This window comes from Delphinapterus leucas, chromosome 1 (genome assembly GCF_059928025.1).
Source record: "Delphinapterus leucas isolate spDelLeu-1000000601 "Yukka" chromosome 1, BTC_Dleu_Yukka2, whole genome shotgun sequence".
NCBI lineage: Eukaryota > Metazoa > Chordata > Mammalia > Artiodactyla > Monodontidae > Delphinapterus > Delphinapterus leucas.
The window spans coordinates 147,334,397-147,357,394 of NC_143129.1; the positions used below are offsets into that span (position 1 = coordinate 147,334,397).

The window sequence follows — 22,998 nt, forward strand, 5'->3', positions numbered from 1 at the left end:
TGCTTATAGTACAATAGAAAACTATTTTTATCATCACACAAATTCTTTGGTATGTTGTGCACACATTTAGTCTCACAACAGAAGACTCCATAAGAACATGCCTACTTCTTGACCTAGATACAAAGCTACCAAATGTGGAGAGCCATCAGTGGGCAGGACACTAATAACTAGAGCTCCAAAAGTATAATTGCTTAGAGCATGGGCCCAGGACAGAATTGTAAAGTAAATAGTATTTCTCTTGTTACCCACCTCCTCTTTCTGTGCCTTTCCTCTCACATATAGCAACCTCTTTATCACCTGGGTTCATGGTGATCTCAAGTTGCCCACAGTGTGCTTCAAAAAGGGGGAAATAAAAGCAAATCCATTCACAAAATGGTGCTAGTTTTTTACTCCTTTCAAGGATATTATTGGCATTTAAGAGGAGTTCTAAAGAGGACAATGAATCACTAATGGGGGAATTTTAGACACTAAAGTAAGATAGATAACTTTAGGTTTGAGGCTCACAGCACTCCCAATCTACTCACCCTAGAATCAATATTCCACGTTTCTGATTATCCTGAATCTCAACTATAAAGGTGGGTAATGGGGTGAATAAAACAATTTACCTTTGAATGTTTAGGAGTAAGGCGCAGATTTGTCCCTCTGGGAGGCAGACAGCCATTGCATTGACTAAAATAACTTTCTGAAGCAGGCATCAAACATAAAAATGAGATGTGCTTAATTTTCATGATTTCTGACCTCATCAGAAAAAAATAGGGAGAGAAGGGTCACCAGACCTGACAGGACAGTTGGCTGCACCACACAGTTTGTGAGATTTTAGTTCCCCGATCAGGGTTCAGACCAGGGATCGAACCCAGGCCCTCAGCAATGAGAGCGTGGAGTCGTAATCACTGGACCACCAGGGAATTCCCGGGAGAGAAATCCTTAAGGTAAAAATGGGAAGGAGTGGGCTTCCCTGGTGGCGCAGTGGTTGAGAGTGCGCTTGCTGATGCAGGGGACATGGGTTCGTCCCCCGGTCCGGGAAGATCCCACGTGCCGTGGAGCGGCTAGCCCCGTGAGCCATGGCCGCTGAGCCTGCGCGTCCGGAGCCTGTGCTCCGCAACGGGAGAGGCCACATTAGAAAAAAGCACTTAAACACTCTAGGAGAGCCTGGAGAAATAAGGCTAAAAGTTATAGTCTGTGCTTCTTATCTTTCTTGGGGCTCTTAAGATCTTTTTAACCTTCAAATATCTCAGTTTCCTGTAAAATGGCAATAGCTTAATTTATCTGTTTTCTCTGAGGAATATTCTTCACAATAATTATGAATACTCAAATGGAAGATGGCAAATTTCTAAATTATTTAAAATGGGAAAATAACACTCCTGGTTTGGGAGTCCTGGCTGTGCCACGGGTTACTTGTGAGCTTCACCTCTCTGGATAGGTATTTCTCTTTATAGCTGAAGAGGCCAGATTAAAGTACTCCTGTGATCCCTTGCTAGTTCTCACATTTTACACATCTAATCTGACACCTTTGACATCTGCTATGGGGTCAGAATTGTATTGGGCCAAGCATCAAAGAGAAAATTTTCCTGTGATATTACATTCTTATGGTTTTCCTCTTACCATTCTGGTAGTTCCTTCTCAGTCTCTTTTGGGAGTTCTTCCTCTTCTATAAGCTTCTCAAAGTTTGGTTCCTGAGCTTTTTCTCTTCACAATGAGCGTAGGTGATTTTATTCAAAAGGCTTTGGTTACCACCTAGAAGCCCATAAACGTCAAATTGACATCTCCAATTTAGGCCTCTCTTCTGAGCTCCAGACCTGATCCTCCTTTTGTATGGTTCACAAATGACTCAAACATAACATATCCAAAACTGAGCTTAGGCTTTTCTCCTCCCAAACCTGCTCCTCTTTCAAAATGTCTTGTTTACTGAGATACTGGCACCATCATCTATTCACCCAGAAAACTAGACACAAGGGAGTGACACCTCTCCCTTCTTCCACATTGAATCAGTTACTACCCCAAACCAGTCAATTCTACCTCCTGAATATATGACATATCTGTGTACATGTACCTCTATTACTCCTCAAATCCGAGCCATCATTTTCTAGTGTCTATATCACTTTAATACCCTCCTAAGCGCTCTCTCTTTTCTTTCTTTGTCTTGGCCTCCCCCCACCTGACCCCCAAACTATTTTTCACACATCAGCCAGAGTGATCTACTTGGAAAACACCTGTGATAATGTCTTCCTGTTTTATTTGTTCAACCATTATTTACTGAGTACCTTTAATATGCCAGACACTATTCTAGAAGCTAGGAATCCAGCTACACACAAAATAGACAAGGCAATGACTTCTTTTTACTCTTAGGAAGGTTCTGTATAATCTTGACCACTGACTCACTTCTCCTTTGCTCCCAGATTACTATAGTTTAGCCATATTAGACTTGCTTTCTCAGAGCTTTTGAACAAGTCTATTCCTATACATTCCTATACCAATTCTTATACATTTTCCAAATGGATGCCTGTCTCGTTAGAGAAACTCTCTGACCAAACTAGGTCCCTCTTTCAAAAACTATTCACAATGATAAATCTAAAAATTTGCATGCTTGTTTAATACCTCTCCAACTAGTTTGCTTATAAGCTCCAAGAGAACAGGAAATTTTCTTATCCATTACTCTATTCCCAGTGTCTGGCACATGTTAGGCGCTAAATTTGTTGGTTGAATGAATAAATGAATGCCTAATTACAGAGTGCTGTTATATTCCTTTTTTTATAAATTTATTTATTTATTTATTTTTGGCTGTGTTGGGTCTTCATTGCTGTGCACGGGCTTTCTCTAGTTGCGGTGAGCAGGCGCTACTCTTCCTTGCAGTGTGCGGGCTTCTCATTGTCGTGGCTTCTCTTGTTGCGGAGCATGGGCTCTAGGCATGCAGGCTTCAGTAGTTGTGGCACGTGGGCTCAGTAGTTGTGGCTTGCAGGCTCTAGAGCTCAGGCTCTGTAGTTGTGGCCACAGGCTTAGCTGCTCCGTGGCACGTGGGATCTTCCTGGGCCAGGGCTTGAACCTGTGTCCCTTGTATTGGCAGGCAGATTCTTAACCACTGCGCCACCAGGGAAGCCCTATTTCAATAGTCTGGTGACCTGTAAGATTCAGAGGCCTCTTTATAAAGGGAGAAACTGACGGTCACACTTTAGGATGTGGCCTCTCTTTGTTTCTAGTCAGAAAATACCAATTGTTGGCTGAATTTGAAGATTCCTTACGGTAAGCAGATAGGGTAGGGAGTCCTCAGAGGAAAAGAATCAGATATAGTTTTTTTGACACAAGAGAAGCCATTTTGGCTTAAGCCATTTTGTGATCTAAGCCTGGCCACAATGCTTGCCCTTGAGCAGGTCTCAGTAATTAATGATCTTAAGGGAACAAAGGAATGCAGGAACAGACGAAAAGGTCAAGAAACAATAGTTCAGTGATAAAAGAGTGCTAGTTCCTCCTCAAGGGACGAGTATTAATCTGATACGTATCTTGGAGTTGTTCTACAGGAACTAACCTCCTACACCCTGTTGGAGAATGTTAACTACATGCTAAGACCTCAGACTGGTAGGAATCTAAGGAATGATCATGTTGACCTTTTCTGACCCTTATGACTTCAATCTACTAAAGGTTGGACTTTGTCAAACTTTGCCCCAATTCACTGTTGAATTTGCCGCTGCTCAAGCCCCTGCATGTGTGTATGCATACACCACCCAAATCCCTTCATGAATATGCATGTTCCCTTAGCTTAAGACTTCCCCAGTTTTGCTGTTCAGGGAGACACTGCTTTAGGAAAGATCCCCAGTATTTTCCTTACTTGCTGCAGGTAATTAATCCTTCCTTCTCCCTATCTTTGGCTTAGTTGTGTCTTTTGGCTAGACACCCACCAAGAGGTGAACCCAATTTTGGGAATCATTACTTGTAATGTGTTATTGCTTTGGAGAGTTAAAAAAAAAAACCAGAATAGTCATGTCACTTCAGGTATTTATTCAACAACAAACATTACTGTTTTACAATGCGCTGGGAAGCTATGTTAGGGACTGGTAATAAAGAAAATACACTGCTCTGAAGGAGGGCAATCTAGTGGAATTGCTTAGTTTAAAAATTGATAGGTTCTTGAAAACAAACTGGGATATTTGAACGATTATTTTTCAATGAATTTATCTCATCTGCTGCCCTCTCAGGTTTCACCTCCTGCCTGAATCGTTGCATTTCTCCTTCCCAGCTCCTTACTCTCCTCTCCTATCCTGCGTTATTCATTGTCATAGCTTACACTTTAAAAAAAATGTTTTTATTGTGTTTTTTCCCCTTTGAATGCAAGTTCCAAGAAGACAAGTTTTTTTGTTTTGTTCATGATTGTATCCCCTGTGTCTGGAGTTGGGGAAGCCTAGAAAAATTTAAAGACTTATAACGATCAACAATAAATCTCCTTTCTTCAAGTGTTTCTCCATTCACTCATTCATATTTACTCCTTTTATGCGCTAACCTCATCCCATGGTTAATAAGACATATTGTATGTATGTCAGCTGCTTTTTATTTTCAAGTATGTCTGTTTCAATCACCTTTTGCCCACCAAAGGCCACTGAAAGCAGAAAAAACTTTGGGAAAAGGACTTGAGGGTAGCAGCCTGACACGAGGTGGCTGCTCAATAAAAGTTGGCTAACTTGAGGCTGTGGACTCCAGTCTGACGGGGAGCTAAAAAATCTTTTCACGTTCAAGACTGAACACATGTACACCTGTCTCTTAAACTTTCTTAGGCCCTGAGGGCGAACAGCACGAAGGTCTAGCAGGCCACAAGGCGGAGAATCAAAACTGCTGCTTTTGGCGTTCAGCTCAGCTCCACTCAAGCGCAGCTTCCATCCGGCGGCAGAAAAATACTTCCGGCGTTCTGCTTTTTACGTGCTGAGTCACGGCCACAGTCTCCACCCCAGGTTTGAAGGGCAGGATGAGCAAAATATGACACGAGTGGGGAAAAAAAAAAGGCTTGGGAATTAATTTTCTCCACTCGCCTATCCGTTTTCTCATCAGGGGAATATTTTCCTCTGAGCCCCGAAGCGCTATTCAACCACTTCCTCAAACCACCTTCCCGCTTCGCTCATAAACTCAGCGCAACCTTTCTGGCGCCCTTCTCCCGTCGTCCTCCGTGCCACTCTCTCCGCCTCTTCTTCCTCGCCCCGCCCACCCCTGGTTTCGAAGAGCTCGCTGGGTGCTCCGAGAATTCGGCCCGCGCTCGTTGGTTCTTTTTATTCCCTGTTCCCATTGGTTGATTACGTGCGCGTGACTGGTGTCTTGCCTTATTATTGGCTAGAATCAATTGCGTCATCGACGGCCAGGAGGGCGTGGGGATGAGGGAAGTTGGCGTGAGGGAGACCGGGTTGGGGGAGGGGTTCAGGCCTGTCCCCCCGCCGGCTGCGGCAGCACCACCACCGGCCGCTACCGCCTCTGGAACGCTGAGGAGGAGGAGCAGCTGGAGCAGGAGGTGGGTCTTGGCGAGCGGGATGCCACTTGCTCCGGCTTGGTGGTGAATGCTGAGGAGAGTCACGGTTGCTGCAGTCTGTGCCACCAGGAGGAAGTTGTGGTGTGAGGCCGGACGGGATCTCGCGGCGCTGTGGAGAATTGAAGCGCGGGGTCGGTGCGAAGACTCGGCGGCTGCCAGACCTTTTCCTATTCTGACCATGCCTGGAAGGAACAAGGCGAAGTCCACCTGCAGCTGCCCTGACCTGCAGCCCAATGGACAGGATTTGGGCGAGAGCGGCCGGGTTGCTCGTCTGGGAGCCGATGAATCTGAGGAGGAGGGACGGAGGGGGCCTGTCAGTAATGTCGGAGACCCTGAGATCGTCAAGTCTCCCAGCGATCCCAAGCAATACCGGTGAGGGAGGAGGCTTGGACCGGGGAGGAGAGCAGGGGGCGGCCTCTCTGTTCCCGCTGTGGTCCCTTCTCGTCTCCTAATCTTCCGAAGGAGCAACCAGGGGCACACTTCCCACCCCAGAAGCTTCCTTGGATGGAAGTGGCAAGGGCAGTTAGGGGCATCTGTGTGGTGTCAGCTCGACGAGGGGCAGATCTTGGGTCCAACCAGGAATCAGGATGTCAGAACGGGAAGGGTTGTTCGAGTAGTTATGACATTCGCTAAAGCAAGAGTGGAGGTTTTCCTGAGGATGGCAGGCTGGATGGTCAGGGAGTCTTGGTATTCTGTTATGAGGAAAGGGTGAAGGGGCTGGGGATTTTAATTTTGGAGAGGATATTAAGGGGCATATCATCACTATCCACAAATACTTGAGGTGCCTGTAGTTGAAAGAGGGGTAAAACTAATGGGTGGAAGTTACTAGAGGATCGTGTGGTTTCAGTAAAAGAATTTAGGCATCAGAGTTGGCCTGTGATGAAGTGACTTATTTCCATGGGTTGTTTCTCATTGCTAGAATGGTTGGGTGAACTCTTCCAAGAATGTGTTAGAGAGGACTTGAATCTCAACTGAGTCATAGAAGACTTGTAAGGTTTCTTCTAATCCTGAAATTCTCAACTTTTGGTTTATGCCATAATCCTCTAAACATCTCTGATAACTGGTGGCTCAATCCCCACCTAAATATTATCTTCACAGGTAACTTATTCCATAGGACGTCATGACTGTAATGTATTTTAAGGAGAGAGCATATTGTCTAACTTCATTTTAAAGGCTGAGGAAATTGAGATCCAGAGAGTCTGCTTCTTGTTCAGAATTATACAGCTGAATAATAACAGAGCTGGTTTGAACCCTGTCCATCTGACACCAAATGCCCTGCACAATTTACTGATTTTTATAAAGTTCTTACTGAGTTGAAAGCTGAAGGATTCTAGGTTAAATTTGTTGTATGCCCCTACATTGTTAGAGCAGGAAAGAACTTTAGCCTTAATCTTTTTCACTCCCCACCACCCACAAAAGACAGGTGACTGAAACTAAGGTCTAGAAGGAAGTGTTTTAGCCCTAAATTGAAGACAGGCCTAAATTCTTCTTTCACTCCACATCTAGAGATTAACAGTACACAACTCTTTGTACTGTTCTTCCCAGGCTGAAGATCTTTATGAATGGGCTAAGTTTTCTCTCTTTCTCATCAAAGATGTGGTTATAGTAGTAATAATGTAAATGAGCAAGTTGAAACCTTGATAAAAGTTATTTAGTTTTTGCTGTCCAGATTAAATAACAGCTTCAGTTTTTTTCTGCCTATATAAAGTTACATAATAACAGGTAATGTTTATAGAATGTACACTATGTGTCAGATACTGTTCTAACTACCTTTGATGTATTGTTTCATTTAATGACCTCATTTTTGGCATATTCATTTGAAAAATACTTACCAAGTCTTAAGCTATCTTAAATCTTTTCTGAAACTCGGTTGAATATAATTTAATAAATGATATTTTATTCTGGGTACTGAGCATACAAAGATGATTAAGACAGTCCCTGCCTTCAGGGAGCTTCCAATGTAGTAGAGGGACACAGACACATAAAAAAGGTATAAATAGAGCACTAAAGTTTTATAGAAACTATAATAGAAGTATGTGCTGGGTATAGCAAGGAATAAAGTAAGGAGTGGTATAAACTCTACCTGGGGAGAAAGTTAGAAAAGACTTGAAAGAGGAGATAGTGCTTAAAAAGTATTGTCTGAGTAATTGTTGCATTTCTACATTTTTGTGGTCTTTTGCCAAATCATTGTCCTTAGTGTCTCAGTTTTCTTATTTTAAAGTGAAGGGTGTTGATTAAGAATAGCAGTGTTTTCCAATAACTTCCTCTCCTTTCAAAAGAGCAGGTCCACTTTTATCTGTTTTATATACCAACGTTTTCAATTAGACTCTTAAAGGAAGGATTTTGTTACTTTAAAATAAAGGTGGAAAACCTCGATATTAGATGAATTTTAAAGATTTAACCATCCTAAAGTTAAAATCTCTGAATTTTGTAACTAGAAGTAGACATGAGGCATCTGCAGCCCAGAGAGCTGAATTATCCCTTCTAGGACCTGCTCAGATGTTATCTCTGTGAAGCACTTCCAGGCAGAACTAATCCCTCCTTTCACTGTATTTCAGTAGGACTTTATACATGGTCCATTACAGTACACATCCATTGTATTATAATTATTTATCTTTTGAATGTGTGAATAAGTACCAGAGGTGGACCTGATTAAAGGAATATTTTGTTGAAAATAACACCTCAAAATACTTGTTTACCAGTCTGCGTTTATTAAAATAGCCTGTGGAATTTTACTTCTCTATATGTAATTTGTTTTAAGTTTTTGGAAATGTTAATCATACCTCCAGGACATCCATTCTGCTTTTTTTAGTGATCTGTAGCTTGGTAAGTGTTGATTTCCTTCTCTTCTGGAAGGATTAGGGACTTTTTTTCCTGTAAAGTACGCATTGAGGTCAACTTAAGTGGTCCTTTAAGAAGTTGTACGGGAAGGAGTGGGAAACAGAAGGGAAGCCTTTAGCAGTGAAGGTTTGAAATAGATAGTGTAGAGAATGGGTGAAGTATATTTGAGAAATACTAAGACAGAAGTTATGAGTTCTTGAGCATGAAAATGATGTAAATAAAGCAGTGTTTTAAGATTAATGTGAAGATAGTAGCTTAGACCCACGAGATGTGGCAAGACTGTTTTAAGGGGTAATTATATTGGATTGGCCAAAAAGTTCTTTCAGTTTTTAAGTAAAAATAAAAGACATATTTTTCATTTTCACCAAGAACTTTATTGAGCAATGTATTCACCGTTTTGTTCCACTACCTTCTGCCATTTTTCATGCAACTTCATAATTCCATCTTCCCAAAACTTTTTATCTTTTTGAGCAAAGAACTGTTCCATTTGCGTTTTACAGTCTTCCAGGGAATTGAAATTTTTTCCATTAATAGAATTATGTAAAGACCGAAATAAATGGAAATCCGAATGTGCGGTGTCTGGTGAATCAGAACTTCCCAGCTAAGCTGTAACAGTTTTTGCCTGATCATCAAAGAAACATGTGGTCTTGCGTTATCCTGATGGAAGATTATAAGTTTTCTGTTGACTAATTCTGGACGCTTTTTGTGGTGTGCTGCTTTCAGTTGGTCTAATTGGGAGCAGTACTTGTTGGAATTAATTGTTTGGTTTTCCGGAAGGAGCTCATAATAGGGGACTACCTTCCAATCCCACCATATACACAACATCACCTTCTTTGGCTGAAGACCGGCCTTTGGTGTGGTTGGTGGTGGTTCATTTCCCTTGCCCCATTCTGTTCCTTTCCACATTATTGTACAGCATCCACTTTTTATCACCTATCACAATTTGTTTTAAAAACGGAACGTTTTTGTTACGTTTAAGTAGTGAATTGCATGCGGAAATGTGGTCAAGGTTTTTTTTTTGCTTAACCTATGTGGAAACCAAACATCAAAGCGATTAACATAACCAAGCTGCTGCAAATGATTTTCGCGCTTGATTTGGATATTTTGAGTATGTTGACTGTCTCCCAGGTGGTATAACATTGATTGTTCTCAATGTCTCAATTTGATCGCTATCAACTTGAACTGGTCTACCCGACAGTGGAGCATCGTCCAGGGAGAAATCTCCAGCATGAAACTTCTCAAACCACTTTTGACACGTTTGATTAGTCACAGCACCTTCTCCATACACTGCACAAATCTTTTTTTGCGTTTCAGTTGCGTTTTTACCTTTCTTGAAATAATAAAGCATAATATGCCGAAAATGTTGCTTTTTTTCTTCCATCTTCAATATTAAAATGGCTACACAAATTCACCAATTTTGATGTTTTTTTAAAATGCACGCTGATGTGACAGCTGTAACAAAACACTCTAATGAAATTGTTTTGAATGAGGTTAAACACAACTAAGCGCTACTAGAGCCATCTTACTGAAATGAATGTTTTGGCCAACCCAATAATTGTGTATTGAATGGTGTGTGCTGATGTATATGGTACTATTCTTTCTGTAATTGATGTGTTCCTCTCTTCACTTTTTTTTTCTTTCCTCTTATTAAGTTAATTTAACAAATGTTTGCTAGGCTAAAAACCTATGAATCTGGAGTTCAACTCTGTTTTGCTCACTCACAGCATGTCATAGTTCTCAAATAGTATTTGTAGGATGTCTAAATGCATGAGTGCCCATATGCCAGGCATTTTCATGGAACTCTTGGGGATATTCTGCTAGGAACTTTTTAGATCAAATTTGTATCCTGGCCAGTTTTAAAAAATAATTACTTGATTTTTGAGAGAAAACAAGTATGAATAGGCAGGTTACAGAGAAAAAATATAAATTATACAAATAATATGAATGGTGATATTGTAGTATATTTAATTCATATAGAAGCTTGTGGTAGTTGGCACGTAATAAGCATTCAAATGTTAGCTGTTATTGTTTTAATATGTTCACAATTAAATGATATTTGCAGCACTGTAATAGCAAAAAGTTGGCAACAACTTTATTGTCCATTGGTTGGCTAAAGATTATTATTATACCATTCTACAATGAAAATAATATGTAACTATAAGACTAGATAGAGGGGCTTCCCTGGTAGCGCAGTGGTTAAGAATCTGCCTGGCAGTGTAGGGGACACGGGTTCGAACCCTGGTCTGGGAAGATCCCACATGCCGTGGAGCAACTAAGCCCATGTGCCACAACTACTGAGCCTGTGCTCTAGAGCCCGTGAGGCACAACTACTGAGCCCACGTGCCACAACTACTGAAGCCCGCACACCTAGAGCCTGTTCTCCGCAGCAAGAGAAGCCACCTTAATGAGAGGCCCGCACACCGCAATGAAGGGTAGCCCCCGTTCGCTGCTACTAAAAAGAAAGCCTGCGCGCAGCAACAAAGACCCGATGCAGCCAAAAATAAATAAATAAGTAAATAAATAAATTTATTAAAAAAAATAAAGTGTTTAAAATAGATTGATGGTTTTATAAATCGATATGGAGAGGTGTCCCATTTACTATTGAATGAAAAAAACCAGTTGCAAACCACAATATATTGTATAATTCCATTTTTATAAAGAAAACCCAGAAAACAACACCTCCCATTATATGTTTACCTAAAATGTAATTTACTGTGTTTAGATATGTAGAGAAATGATTAGAAGTGATATTAAGTAAGCTTGTTTCTCTAGAGAAAAGGAGAGATTTGACTTGAGTTGTTTACTTTTTAGTAATTAAAAAAGATTGATCAATAAACAAAAGTATTATTTGGTCCTTGTAGGAAATTTAGATAACAAGAAAAAATTTAAATTCCCTATAATCATTCCACCTGGCATTAACCACTGGTAATGTTTATTCCTTTTTGCTATGCAGTTGTAATTTATAATTTTGAAATGGTATAATACTATCTTTAACAATGTTGTGAACATTTTCTTATTAAGTGTTTTTCAATATATTTTGTCCACTTAGAAGTCCATGGTGTAGATATACCATAATTTAATCATTAGCATTTTATAGGATGTTTAGATTATCAAATTTTTCTTTACCTTAGAAGCCTGTTTATTCTCAACTGAATCCTTTGGGTGTAGACCCAATCATAATGGGTTTGGTAGATATGTAGGGTAACCTCTGGTGATCTGGTCTGTTTCTAGGATATTCTTTACTTGGGAGAACTGGCAGATAAGAAGATGGTTTGTTCTGGGACTTTCACTCTGACATAGGTCTTATTTTCATACTGGTTCCTAGAATGAAGTCAGTCATTAAGCCTGTCCAAGTCATAGGAAACTGAGTATATTATAGTCCTTTTCTAGTGTGTGTGTGTGTGTGTGTGTGTGTGTATGTATTATTTTTTCTTTTTTTGTGGTGGAGATGGTGGGCTTAGTTACATGGACCAGAATTAAACTGTTTGCAGAAAGGTTGGAAGTAGATTGTAGTTTGGAAAGTTCACTTGGTCCTCTGAAGACAGAGAATTTATATTTCTATTACCACCACCAACAATGGTCTTTGTTCTCCTAATAATAACTGGTATTTGTTGAGTGCTTACTAGGTATTAAGTGCTATTCTATGGAGTTTACATAGATTATCTCATTTAATCTTTACAGTAATCCTATTAGATCGTGCTCTTATTACATGATAGCCTAAATGCTATTCTATGAAAATACATTCCTGAGCAGGTACTGAGCACTAACTGGAGTATAAATGAATTGTGTTCTCTCATTTGGTTCCGTCTAAGCAAAATTCTTAACCACGGCAGATAAGGTCTAAGTCCCTCCATTTTTTGATTCTTAACTTTCCAGCTTCACATTCTGTTATGCAGTTTTGTGCTACTTTTCTTGGCACATGCTGTAGTCTGGTCAAACGTTACCTCCTCTCTGAACCCTTTACTTCTCTTCTTTCAATCTTCCCCTCCTATATGTGAGCTATTTACACTCTTGTGTGCCCCTGTAGCAAATTTTTTCAAGCTGTTTCATATATTTGTAAGTACTGGTTTGTCTTTCCCCTCTATTATGCTGAAATTTTTGTAGAGAGGGATTTAGTTTCTTTGAATCTTTGTATGCCTTCTTTTCTGTTATTAATAAATCAACTGTCTATACACCTAACACCCCATCTTTCCACTTGTGCAATAGATCTCATCCCCTCTTTATTGATCCCAGCCACTAATTATTTCACCGGTTGTTCCCCTTCCATCCTGCATCATCAATTTCCCCTTTTTACTGGATCATTCCCATGAGCATACTAATATGCTATAATTTTTCCTATCTTCTGGGGAAAAGCATTTCTTTGCTCAGATCCCTTTGGACCTATGCCCTTCCAGCTACTCAAATTTCTCTGTTTCCTTGATAGCAAAGCTTGTTAGAAGAGTTGTCTGTATTCAAAATTTGCAGTTCATCTACTCCCATTATTTCTTGAACTCAGAGTGGGCTTTTGCCACTTTGCTTTACCAAAATAGCTATTTTCAAGATCACCAATAACTTTTACAATTGGTCAGTTCTCAAGTTCTTATCTTACTTGACCTTTCAGTATCTTATGACACAGTTGATCGTTCTTTCCTTCTGGAAATGCTTTTTTTCAGTTCCAGGTCAACACTGTTCTTAGTTCTCTTTCTGCCTCATTTGCAAGGTTTCTCCTTATCTCCTTTCTCCTTATCTCTAAATTTTGGAGCGCCTGGGCTCAGTTCTTGGACTTCTCTTACCTGTCTGCTTTTGCTCCCTGTGTTGTGGCTTTAAATAGCACCCTGTATTGAATAACAATTTTACTTAGGTTCCCCACCCCTATGCTCTTTCTTACTGTTTTATTTTTCTTCATAGCACTTATTTACTATTTGATATACTATATATTTACTTGTTCATGAGAGCAAGGACTTTGTTTTGTTCATCCCTATATCTCTAGTGCCTAGAATGGTGCCTTTCTCATAGTCTTGCTTCCATCTCTGACCCCTTCATCCTTTTCTTCTCTGGCCTGATGGATATATAAGGATATGTTTTGCAGTCTTCCTTTTTAAAAATCATTTTATTTCTTGTTTTTATTTCAGATTAAAATATTTTTTTAAGGAATAAAGCCATATAGATACACTTGAAGCTCTTTGGATATTGCCCCCTCCTATTGCATTCCCTATCCTCTTTTTCCAGTCTTAACCATTATCTGAATTTTATATATATATACCATTCCTATGTATATTCTTATATTTTTTATTAAATTTGCATTTATCTATAAACAGTATAATTATTGCTTTCACATGTTTTAAGACATATAAATAGAAATTATATCACATTAGATTTCTCATAACCTTTTTTTTTTGGTTTAACATTGCTTTTGAGGTTTGTTCATGCTGGTAAGTGTAATACTAGTTATTTGTGTTACATGCTGTTTAATATCTTGTGTGAATATATCATTATTTATTTGTTTTCCTACCACTGGTCATTTAGGTTATTCCCAATTTTCTGTTGTATTTTGTTTTCTGATTATGCCACAATTTATCTTTTCTCGATTGTTGTATATTTAGGTTATTTCCAGTGCTTCAGTGAACATTTTTTTTTTTTTTTTTTTTGCGGTACGCGGACCTCTCACTGTTGTGGCCTCTCCCGTTGCGGAGCACAGGCTCCGGATGCTCAGGCTCAGCGGCCATGGCTCACGGGCCCAGCCGCTCCGTGGCATGTGGGATCTTCCCAGACCCGGGCACGAACTCGTGTCCCCTGCATCGGCAAGCGGACTCTCAACCACTGCGCCACCAGGGAAGCCCTAGTGTACATTTTTATACATGACCCTTTGAGTACACATTTTAGACTTTATTTATATACCTATAAGTGAAATGACTAATTTTTAACCTTACTATAGATGTTGCCAAAGTACTCTTCTAATTAGTTGTACTATTTACATTTGTTCCAGAGTTCCTGCTTCTATATATTATTACCAATTCCTGATATTGTTAGATTTTTAAAAAAATTATTGAGAACTTGATCTGTGGGAAATATTTTTCTCTTAAAATTTTTTTTATTTGCAATTTCCCTTATTACTAATAAAATCAAACATTATTTCATGTTTCCTGGCCATTTGGATTCTCCTTTTATGAACCGCCCATTTTTCTGTTGGGTTTTTTTTTTTTCCCCTCTTTTAAATTGACTTGTAAGAATTCTTTACATATTTTAAATAATCCATTTTTGATTATATGAGTTGCAAATATATTCTCTAAGTCTATATAGCTTATCATTACCCTTTGTTTATAAAGTCTTAAAATTTAATCAGATTTATTCATCTTTTTATTTATGGTTTGTGCTTTTTCATCTTATTTCCTTCTAGAAGTTTTATTGTTTTGCTTTTTACACTTGCGTAAGGATCTGATTTTATTATTGTTCTTTAAAAATATGGGCAGCCAGTTGTCCAAGCACACCTTTTGAAAAGTCTAAATCACCAAATTTTTTCTGTAAAGGGCTAGATAATAAATATTTTAGACTTTGTCAGTCAAGAGGTAAAATTAAGGATATTATGTAGGTACCTATATAACAAGAAAGAAAACAAATTTCTGCAAATTAAAAAAAAAAATTTTTTTTTTTCTCGGCCATGCTGTGCAGCTTGCGAGATCTTAGTTCCCTGACCAGGGATTGAACTCAGGCCACCACAGTGAAAGTGTTGAGCCGTAACCACTGGAGCACCAGGGAATTCCCTCTGCAAATTTTTAATAAAATTTTTATTAAGTTCAAAATACAGTAGTAGTACTTTATTTAGTAATACAGGTCTACTAGTGAGAAGAGGTGGAATTCTTTTTGGGAGGGATAGCATTTTGCTTTTGGGGGGGGTTCAAAGTTAATGTTCCCTGTCTTTAAAGTTGATTGCAAATGTGTCATCTGTTAATACTGATTTGTAATGAGAGTTTACATATTTCATCTTTGAAAATGTGTTTTCACACAGACAGGTACTACCAAATACTGATATTAGTCTACGAGCATTTGATTTTATTTGAGCATATTCATTGCTTGGAAGGCATTTATAGAATTCTTTTAGTTTCTTCTCTGATATTTTTGCCGTTTAGTTTCTTCTCTGATATTTTTGCCATTACATTGTAGATTAATCATTTCTGATTGAAAATTAGGTGGAAGCTCCTCAATTGCACAGTTAAAAGGACTTTGAAATAAGGAAATTTCCTTTGTGATTGCACCACCGTCTGAAAAACACTGCTGGAACCCTAGTTTGCTTGGAAAACATATCTGTGGCAAATTTGTGTGGGAATGGAGATAGGGCTTCTTGTTTTAACTTTTAACAGCACAGGAAACGTATAAAGTCGCTTGCCATTGCTTGTAATTCAGATAACATTAGTTGTTTTTGAAACATAAGTTTTGCGTATAGGCACTTTGGTAATTTTGGGTTGAAATCATTAAGAAACATGAAGTCCACAGCAAATGCTAACTTCCAAAGCCATCTGGTATTTGACAGTGGCTGAAGGCTGTTCTTCAAAAAAGTTTAAGTTTTTACTCTGAGCTCAAAACATTGCAATAAAAGGTTCCTATTGCTAAGCCATCAAACTGCTTACTCTAGAGTAAAGGAAATTAAAATATTCAGTTTCTGGGAATTTCCTGGCAGTCCAGTGGTTAGGACTTGTGCTTTCACTGCCACGGTTCTGGGTTCGATCCCTGTTCGGGAACTAAGATTCTGAAAGCTGTGCGGAGCAGCCAAAAAAAAAAATATTCAGCTATTTCTTTTTTTTTTTTAAAATAAATTTATTTATTTATTTTTGGCTGCGTTGGGTCTTTGCTGCGAGTGGACTTTCTCTGGTTGTGGCGAGTGGGGGTCACTCTTTGTTGAGGTGCACAGGCTTCTCATTGCGGTGGCTTCTCTTGTCGCAGAGCACGGGCTCTCGGTGCGTGGGCTCAGTAGTTGCGGCACACCGGCTCTAGAACACAGGCTCAGTAGTTGTGGCACATGGGCTTAACTGCCCCATGGCATGTGGGACCTTCCTGGACCAGGGCTCAGAACCCGTGTCCCCTGCATTGGCAGGCAGATTCTTAACCACTGCGCCACCATGGAAGTCCCTCAGCTTCTATTTCTGACAAAAATTAACAGAACTAATGATTATAAAGTCTACAAGAGCAAATGACTACTAAAGATAGGAATTTATTTATTTATTAAAAAATTTTTTTTAAGATGGGAATTTATTAACAAAATCCACATTGAAAGTGTGACATTTGAATTCAACTTTCCCCTTTCCTTATTTGGACATGATAGATATGTGCTGTTGTTTCAAAGAAAAAGTTATAGTACATGTGACACTTGAAATGTTCAGTTATAAATGCGTTGCTGCGGTTTTTAGGTTGTCGAGCAGCAGTGAAAATGCTGCGTGTGCTCTCTCACAACTACTCCATTCTGCCATTGTGACTCAAAAGCAGCCATAGACAATAAGTAAATGAATGAGTGTGGCTGTGTTCCAATAAAACTTTGTTTATGGACACTGAAATTTGAATTTCAGATAATTTCATGTATCATGAAATATTAATCTTTTGTTGGATTTTTTTCCAACCACTTAAAAAAGTAAAAACCATTCTTAGTTTGAAAGCTGTAAGCCATAGTTTGGTAATTCCTGGTATATCTTTTTTCCTATATTGCCAACTCTGTCATATGTTAAGTTTTCATATATGAATGAATCTTTTTTCAGGGATCTTTATTATGTTTTATTTTGTAAATTTCTTTTTCATTATGTCATGGCCTAAAAATTCATATTTTATTTGCAGAGAGGGTTTGTCAAATAATTTTCGTGTCTGTGGACTAAAAAGTTTGATTTCTTGCTGTTTCCATTTATTTTACTTGATATAAATCTTTAATCTGGTTGATTTTGTTGCTAAAATTAGTAACTTATTAATTTTTCATTAATAGGTCTTTACTGAAGATGAAATTTAGATGTAACACCCCACTTCCTGTTCTAAAATACATCCCAATTTTTTTTGATAAACCAGTATCAGTATTTATAGCTCAAAATATTGTTCATATTGAAACATGTAGTCTACTATGATTACATCTTCTTTCTTGAGCAACTTTGTTGTCTCTAGTATTAAAAATTGCCTTATTTTTAAAGACAGCTTTATTTAGATATAATTCACATACCATACAATTCACCCATTTAAAGTGTGCAACTCCTTAGCTTTTAGTGTATTTACAGAGTTGTGCATTCATTACCACAATTTTAGAACATTTTCATTACCTCAGAAAGAAACCCCACACCCCTTGTCAGCCCTCCCCAGTGGTCCAACCTGTACAAGCCCTAGGCAAATGATAATCTATTTTCTGTCTCTCTAATCCCTGTCTGTCTCTATAGATCTGCTTTCTAGATGTCTCTCTACTTTCTGTGCCTCTGTCTATTCTGGACATTTCATATAAGTGGAATCATATAATATGTCATCTTTTGTGATTGACTACTTTCACTTAATGTTTTCAGGGTTCATCCATATTGTAGCATGTACCAGTACTTCATTTCTTTTATTGCTGACTAATCCATGGTATGGATATATTTTATTTATCCATTCAGTAGTTGATGGATGCTTTTTGGCTATTATGAATAATGCTGCTATGAACATTTATGTATAAGTTTTGCATGGATGTAGGTTTTCATTTATTTCAAGTATATAATAAATAGGAATAGAATTGCTGGATCATATGGAAGCCATTTAACCATTTGAGGATCTTTCAGACTTTTCCAAAGTGATTGTACCATTTTACTTTCCTTCCAGCAGCGTGTGAGAGTTCCAATTTCTCTGCATCCTCACCAACATTTGCTACTATCTGTCTTTTTGATTATAGCCATCCTAGAGGGTATAAAGTGGTATCTCATTGTCATTTGCATTTCCCTGATGGCTGATGATGTTAAACATCTTGTCGTGTGCTTACTAGTCATCTGTCATCTTCTTATCTTATACTATGTGTATCTTCTTTGGACAAGTATCTGTTTAAATCCTTTGTCCAACTTTACTTTTTTTAATTGAGTAGTAATAATTCTTTATATATTCTAGATATAGGTCTTCTTAGATAAATGATTTGCAAAAATTTTCTCTTGATGGTGTCCTTTGAAGCACAAAAGTTCTAAATTTTTATGATTATTTTTATTGTTGCTTGTGCATCATATCTAAGATGCCTTATTACTATTTTTTTTGTTTAGTGCTCTTTGTGATCTAACATGAATTCTACCCTAGTTCTCTGCCAGAGCTTTAAAACTCCTCTAACTATGGTCAAACACATCAATAAATCCATCAATTCAACTGTTATCTTGTATCTTCATTCCTCAATCAGTTTAGAATATAAATTCTTCAGTCCCAGGAAATTTTTCTTGAATTTTTTCCCTAATTTTTCCCCTGTTTTCTTTTGAAGCTACTATATAATACTATATAATATAGGAACACTGTTTCAATGAGAGGGACTTTACTATGGTAACACTGTTAGCCTCTTTCTCTACCTCTTCTTCCCCTTCACAGGAGTGGCTTATTTGATTAGTGAGTGCAGTAGAATGACCTTGGGCATGCTCTAACCTTTTCATCTCTCTTTTCATTCCAGCCTGCAGACAGCCAGTATTTTGGTATATTCTTAGCCAGTGCAGTAGACTGAGTGCACGACTAGCTCCGCCTTTTGGGGGAAATATTTCAGTTCTTGTGGATAACTTCAATTCAGAGAGCGTTAGCAAGCCATTTCCAAACCGCTCTTGAGCTGTGTTCTCCAACCTAGCTTTATATCAAGGATAAAGCTGACATTTTGCTCTCAATTTTTCTGTTCCCTCTCTTTTTCTCATCTGATTCTGAAATCAAGTGGGGAAGAGACGTGCTTTTTTAAAATTGTGGTAAACTGCACATAACAGAATTTACCATTTTAACCATTTTTAAGTGTACTGTTCAGTGGCATTACGTATATTCACATTGCTGTGCAACCATCACTATCATCCATCTCTAGAACTTTTTCATCTTAAAATGAAACTCTGCACCCATGAAATAATAACTCCCCATTTCCTCCTCCTCCCAGTCCCTGGCAGCTGCCATTCTACTATCTATTTGTGAATTTGACTATTCTAGGTACCTCATGTAAGTTGAATTATACCATGTTTGTCCTTATGTATCTGCTTTATTTCATTTAGCATAATATCTTCAAAATTCATCCATGTTGTGGCATGTGTTAGAATTTCCGTCTTTTTTAAGACTGAATAATATTCCCCTGTATGTATATGTCACATTTTGTTTATTCATCTGTTGATAGACTTTTGAGGTGTTTCCTCCTTTTAGCTATTGTGAATAATGCTGCTGTGAACACTGGCTTACAAATACTCTTTCTAGTCCCTGCTTTAAACTCATTTGGGTATATACCAGGAAGTGGACTTGTTCAGTCATTTGAGTCCTCCTAATGTATTAGCGTTGCTGTGTAATAGTCCACCTCAAAATTTAAGTGGCACAAAGCAACAATGATTTATTATTTTTTTACAATCCTATGGGATGACCAGGCAATTTTTGTTTTCTTCTTACCTGGGCTCATTTTTGTGGCTATATTCATTTTGTGGGTTGGTTGGAGCTAGGGGGTCTAAGATGGCTTCAATCACATGTCTGAGGCCTTGGTGGGGACAGCTAGAAGGTAGACCTTCTCTCTGCACATAATATATCCTCATTCATAGTTTAGCTTAAACTTCTTGACATGGCAGCTGAGTTCCCAGAGAGTGAAGGCAGAAGCTGCAGGGCATCTTGAGGCCTAGGCTCTAGGACTTCACGACAAATTATAGGGCAAAGTTTACAAAGCTAGCCCAGATTCAAGGGGTGGGGAGAAATAGACTCCAACTCTTGGGAAGATTGACCAGGTCACTGTGGGGGCCATTATTAAAATGATCAATTACGCCTAATAACCTAATAACTGATCCATAGATGAGGAACCTTGAGAAATAGGGAAGGACTGCCATTAGGGAACAAAAAGGCCTTCTGGTGAGTCTTAAATGGGGTAGCTTGCTGTTATGTTTTAACAAGCAGAGAAGCATGTGGATTTTTTTGATCTTGGTTATTTGCAAGAACTATATTGTACCATGCAGTAAGTTTTTGTTTCTTTTTCTTCTTCTTTTTAAAAATTTTACCTTTGGCTGCTGTGCACAGGCTTTCTCTAGTTGCGGCAAGCAGGGGCTACTCTTCCTTGTGGTGCGCGGGCTTCTCATTGCGGTGGCTTCTCTTATTGTGGAGCATGGGCCCTAGGCGCACGGGCTTCAGTACTTGTGGCTCGTGGCCTCTAGAGCGCAGGCTCAGTAGTTGTGGCGCACGGGCTTAGTTGCTCTGGGGCATGTGGGATCTTCCCGGACCAGGGATCGAACCCATGTCCCCTGCATTGGCAGGTGGACTCTTAACCACTGCACCACCAGGAAAGTCCCCATCTTTTTCTTCTTTTTTAAAACAAGTTGTATGGTTAGCTTTAAACTAATGCAGCTTGGGTGAGAAGGCTTTAGCTGACTCAGGCAGGCCATATCAGCTTTACTATGTGGACTGTTTTAACTTGAGATTTGCAACTGCCCTAGAATTATAGGCAAAACTGAACAGGGATTTAATTTTTAATGGTTTGGTGAGCATAACAATTAATGCTTTTATGGACTTCTTAAACCAGGTCTGCAGCTTTAAACTGCAAAGATGTCTAAAGTTTCAAATGTACTATACAGTAGTTAATGACTAAGGCTCTAGCCTTAAATTGTTAATTCCAGGTCTAGAAAGAGAGTACTAAATCTTTTTAGGTTAAAAGACGGTACTTTGTAATTATGTAACTTGTCACTACCCGTCCCCTGCCCCCCACTATATGGTCTCAAGTATTTTTGGATTTAAATACATGAGCTCTTAACTGCAGTAATTTTAGTGACTGAAAGTGGCTTCACAAAAGGTTGGTTCATTTAATTAAGGAAAAAATAAAAATGAGTGGGTGGATACTTTATTATAAAGAAAATAATGCCACATTCTTGATTCTTGGGCTTGGTTTGAAAAATATACTTCAGTCTTTTTTTTTTGTCCATGCCATTGCAGTCTGTGGGATCTTAGTTCCCCAACTTGCGCCTGGCAGTGAAAGCACCGAGTCTTAACCACTGAACTGCCAGGGAATTCCCTACTTCAGTCTTTATAGTCAGTACAGGAGCAGTGTGAGGATGAAATCAAATAAAGGTAGACAAGTTGAATAAGCTAGAGGGAGAGAGGTTTTCTTAGACATCTTAGAAGAGCCCTACCCCTCCAAAAATTTACACACACACACACACACACACACACACACGAATAATTGAGACTACATGGTTTGGGGGGAGGTAATGACGAGTTATATAATTACAAAGTTAGCCCCCCTAGTACCCTCTTTTGACCTATAATGATTTAGCATAGTCTAGGTCTAAAAATAGCAATTTAAGATAGAACCTGAGTCGCTAATGGTTTTCTCTCTGTATATGGAAATGAGGTCTTGAAGGCTATATAGTATACTGTGGTATGGCTATGAGATAATGTATTTGCATATTTTTCTATATATGGACATTTGGATGATTTCCAATTTTTCTCTACCACAAATGTTGCTGCAGTGAACATTGTTGTGCATGTGTGTGAACATTTCTATAAGATATATAGAAATGAAATCACTGGGTTGAAACGTATGCAGAGTTTACATTTTTAAGAAAATAGGTATGGCCATATTCTTCTACAAAAATACTGTACCCACTGAGATTCATAAGCAAGTGTGTGAGAATACCCTGTCCCCTTGTCAGTATTGGATAGCAATACAAATTTAGCTAATTTGCTGGATGAAAAATATTTTGTTGTTTCAGTTGATTATCTTTGATTTCTGCTAAGGTTCAGCATCATTTCATTTATTAGACATCTTGTATCTCTTCTTGAAATGTTTGTATATATTTTTAAACCTATTTTTATTAGTTTTTGTTTTTTGCTCTTATTGATTTGAAGGGACTCGTGTATATTATTCTTTTCTCTCAATATGTACTTTTCTCTTTGATTTAGTTTATGATGTTTTGTTTTAGAAAAGTTTTAAATTAGAATATAGTGAAATCTTTCCTCCCCCCCACCGCCCTTTATAGCTTCTGGATTTTGTATCTTGTTTAGCATAAATTTTCTTCATACCAATATTATAGCAATATTTTCTCATAAATACTTTTAAGACATTTTTTTTTCTTTTAGCTCTGTAAGCTATGTGAATTTATATGTGTTAGGTGTAAGATAGAGATGGCTATTTTATCTCCCTAAATGAATTATCTCTTGTTTCAACATCATTTATTGAATTATAATAAAGTATTGCAACAATATTATAAACATTGCTCTGTTTCTAGAACCTGTTTTCTTAAATTGATCTGTAGGTGTTCCTGTTCCAGTATACTCTTTAATTTTAATTGCTTTAAAATATTTATTTTTATAATTGGTAAGGCAGTTCCCCCTCATGTTTTCCCTTTTCAAAATGTTCTTGGCATTTTTGGGTTTTTTTTTTGTCCATATGAATTTTAGAATCAGTATGCCAAGTTACACACACACACACACACACACACACACACACACTGGGATTTTAAAATTGGAATTGCCTTGAATTTATAGATTAATTTGGGGGAAGAATTTAT

General features: G+C 38.3%; 1 protein-coding gene across 7 annotated transcripts in view; it reads left to right on the forward strand.

Moving 5' to 3' along the window:
* The first annotated feature begins 5,381 nt into the window (after window positions 1-5,381).
* Window positions 5,382-22,998, forward strand: part of NRDC (nardilysin convertase) — a 90,969-nt gene continuing 73,352 nt past the window's right edge. For 3 of the 7 annotated variants that reach the window (XM_022575665.2, XM_089922812.1, XM_022575666.3), the window contains exon 1: window positions 5,393-5,872. In XM_022575665.2, coding sequence (XP_022431373.1) covers window positions 5,529-5,872 — 344 coding nt within the window. In that variant the 5' untranslated portion in view covers window positions 5,393-5,528. Of the gene's footprint in view, window positions 5,873-22,998 lie in introns of all 7 variants that reach the window. The other 4 variants (XM_089922818.1, XM_089922830.1, XM_089922824.1 and 1 more) reach the window with 4 other exon arrangements.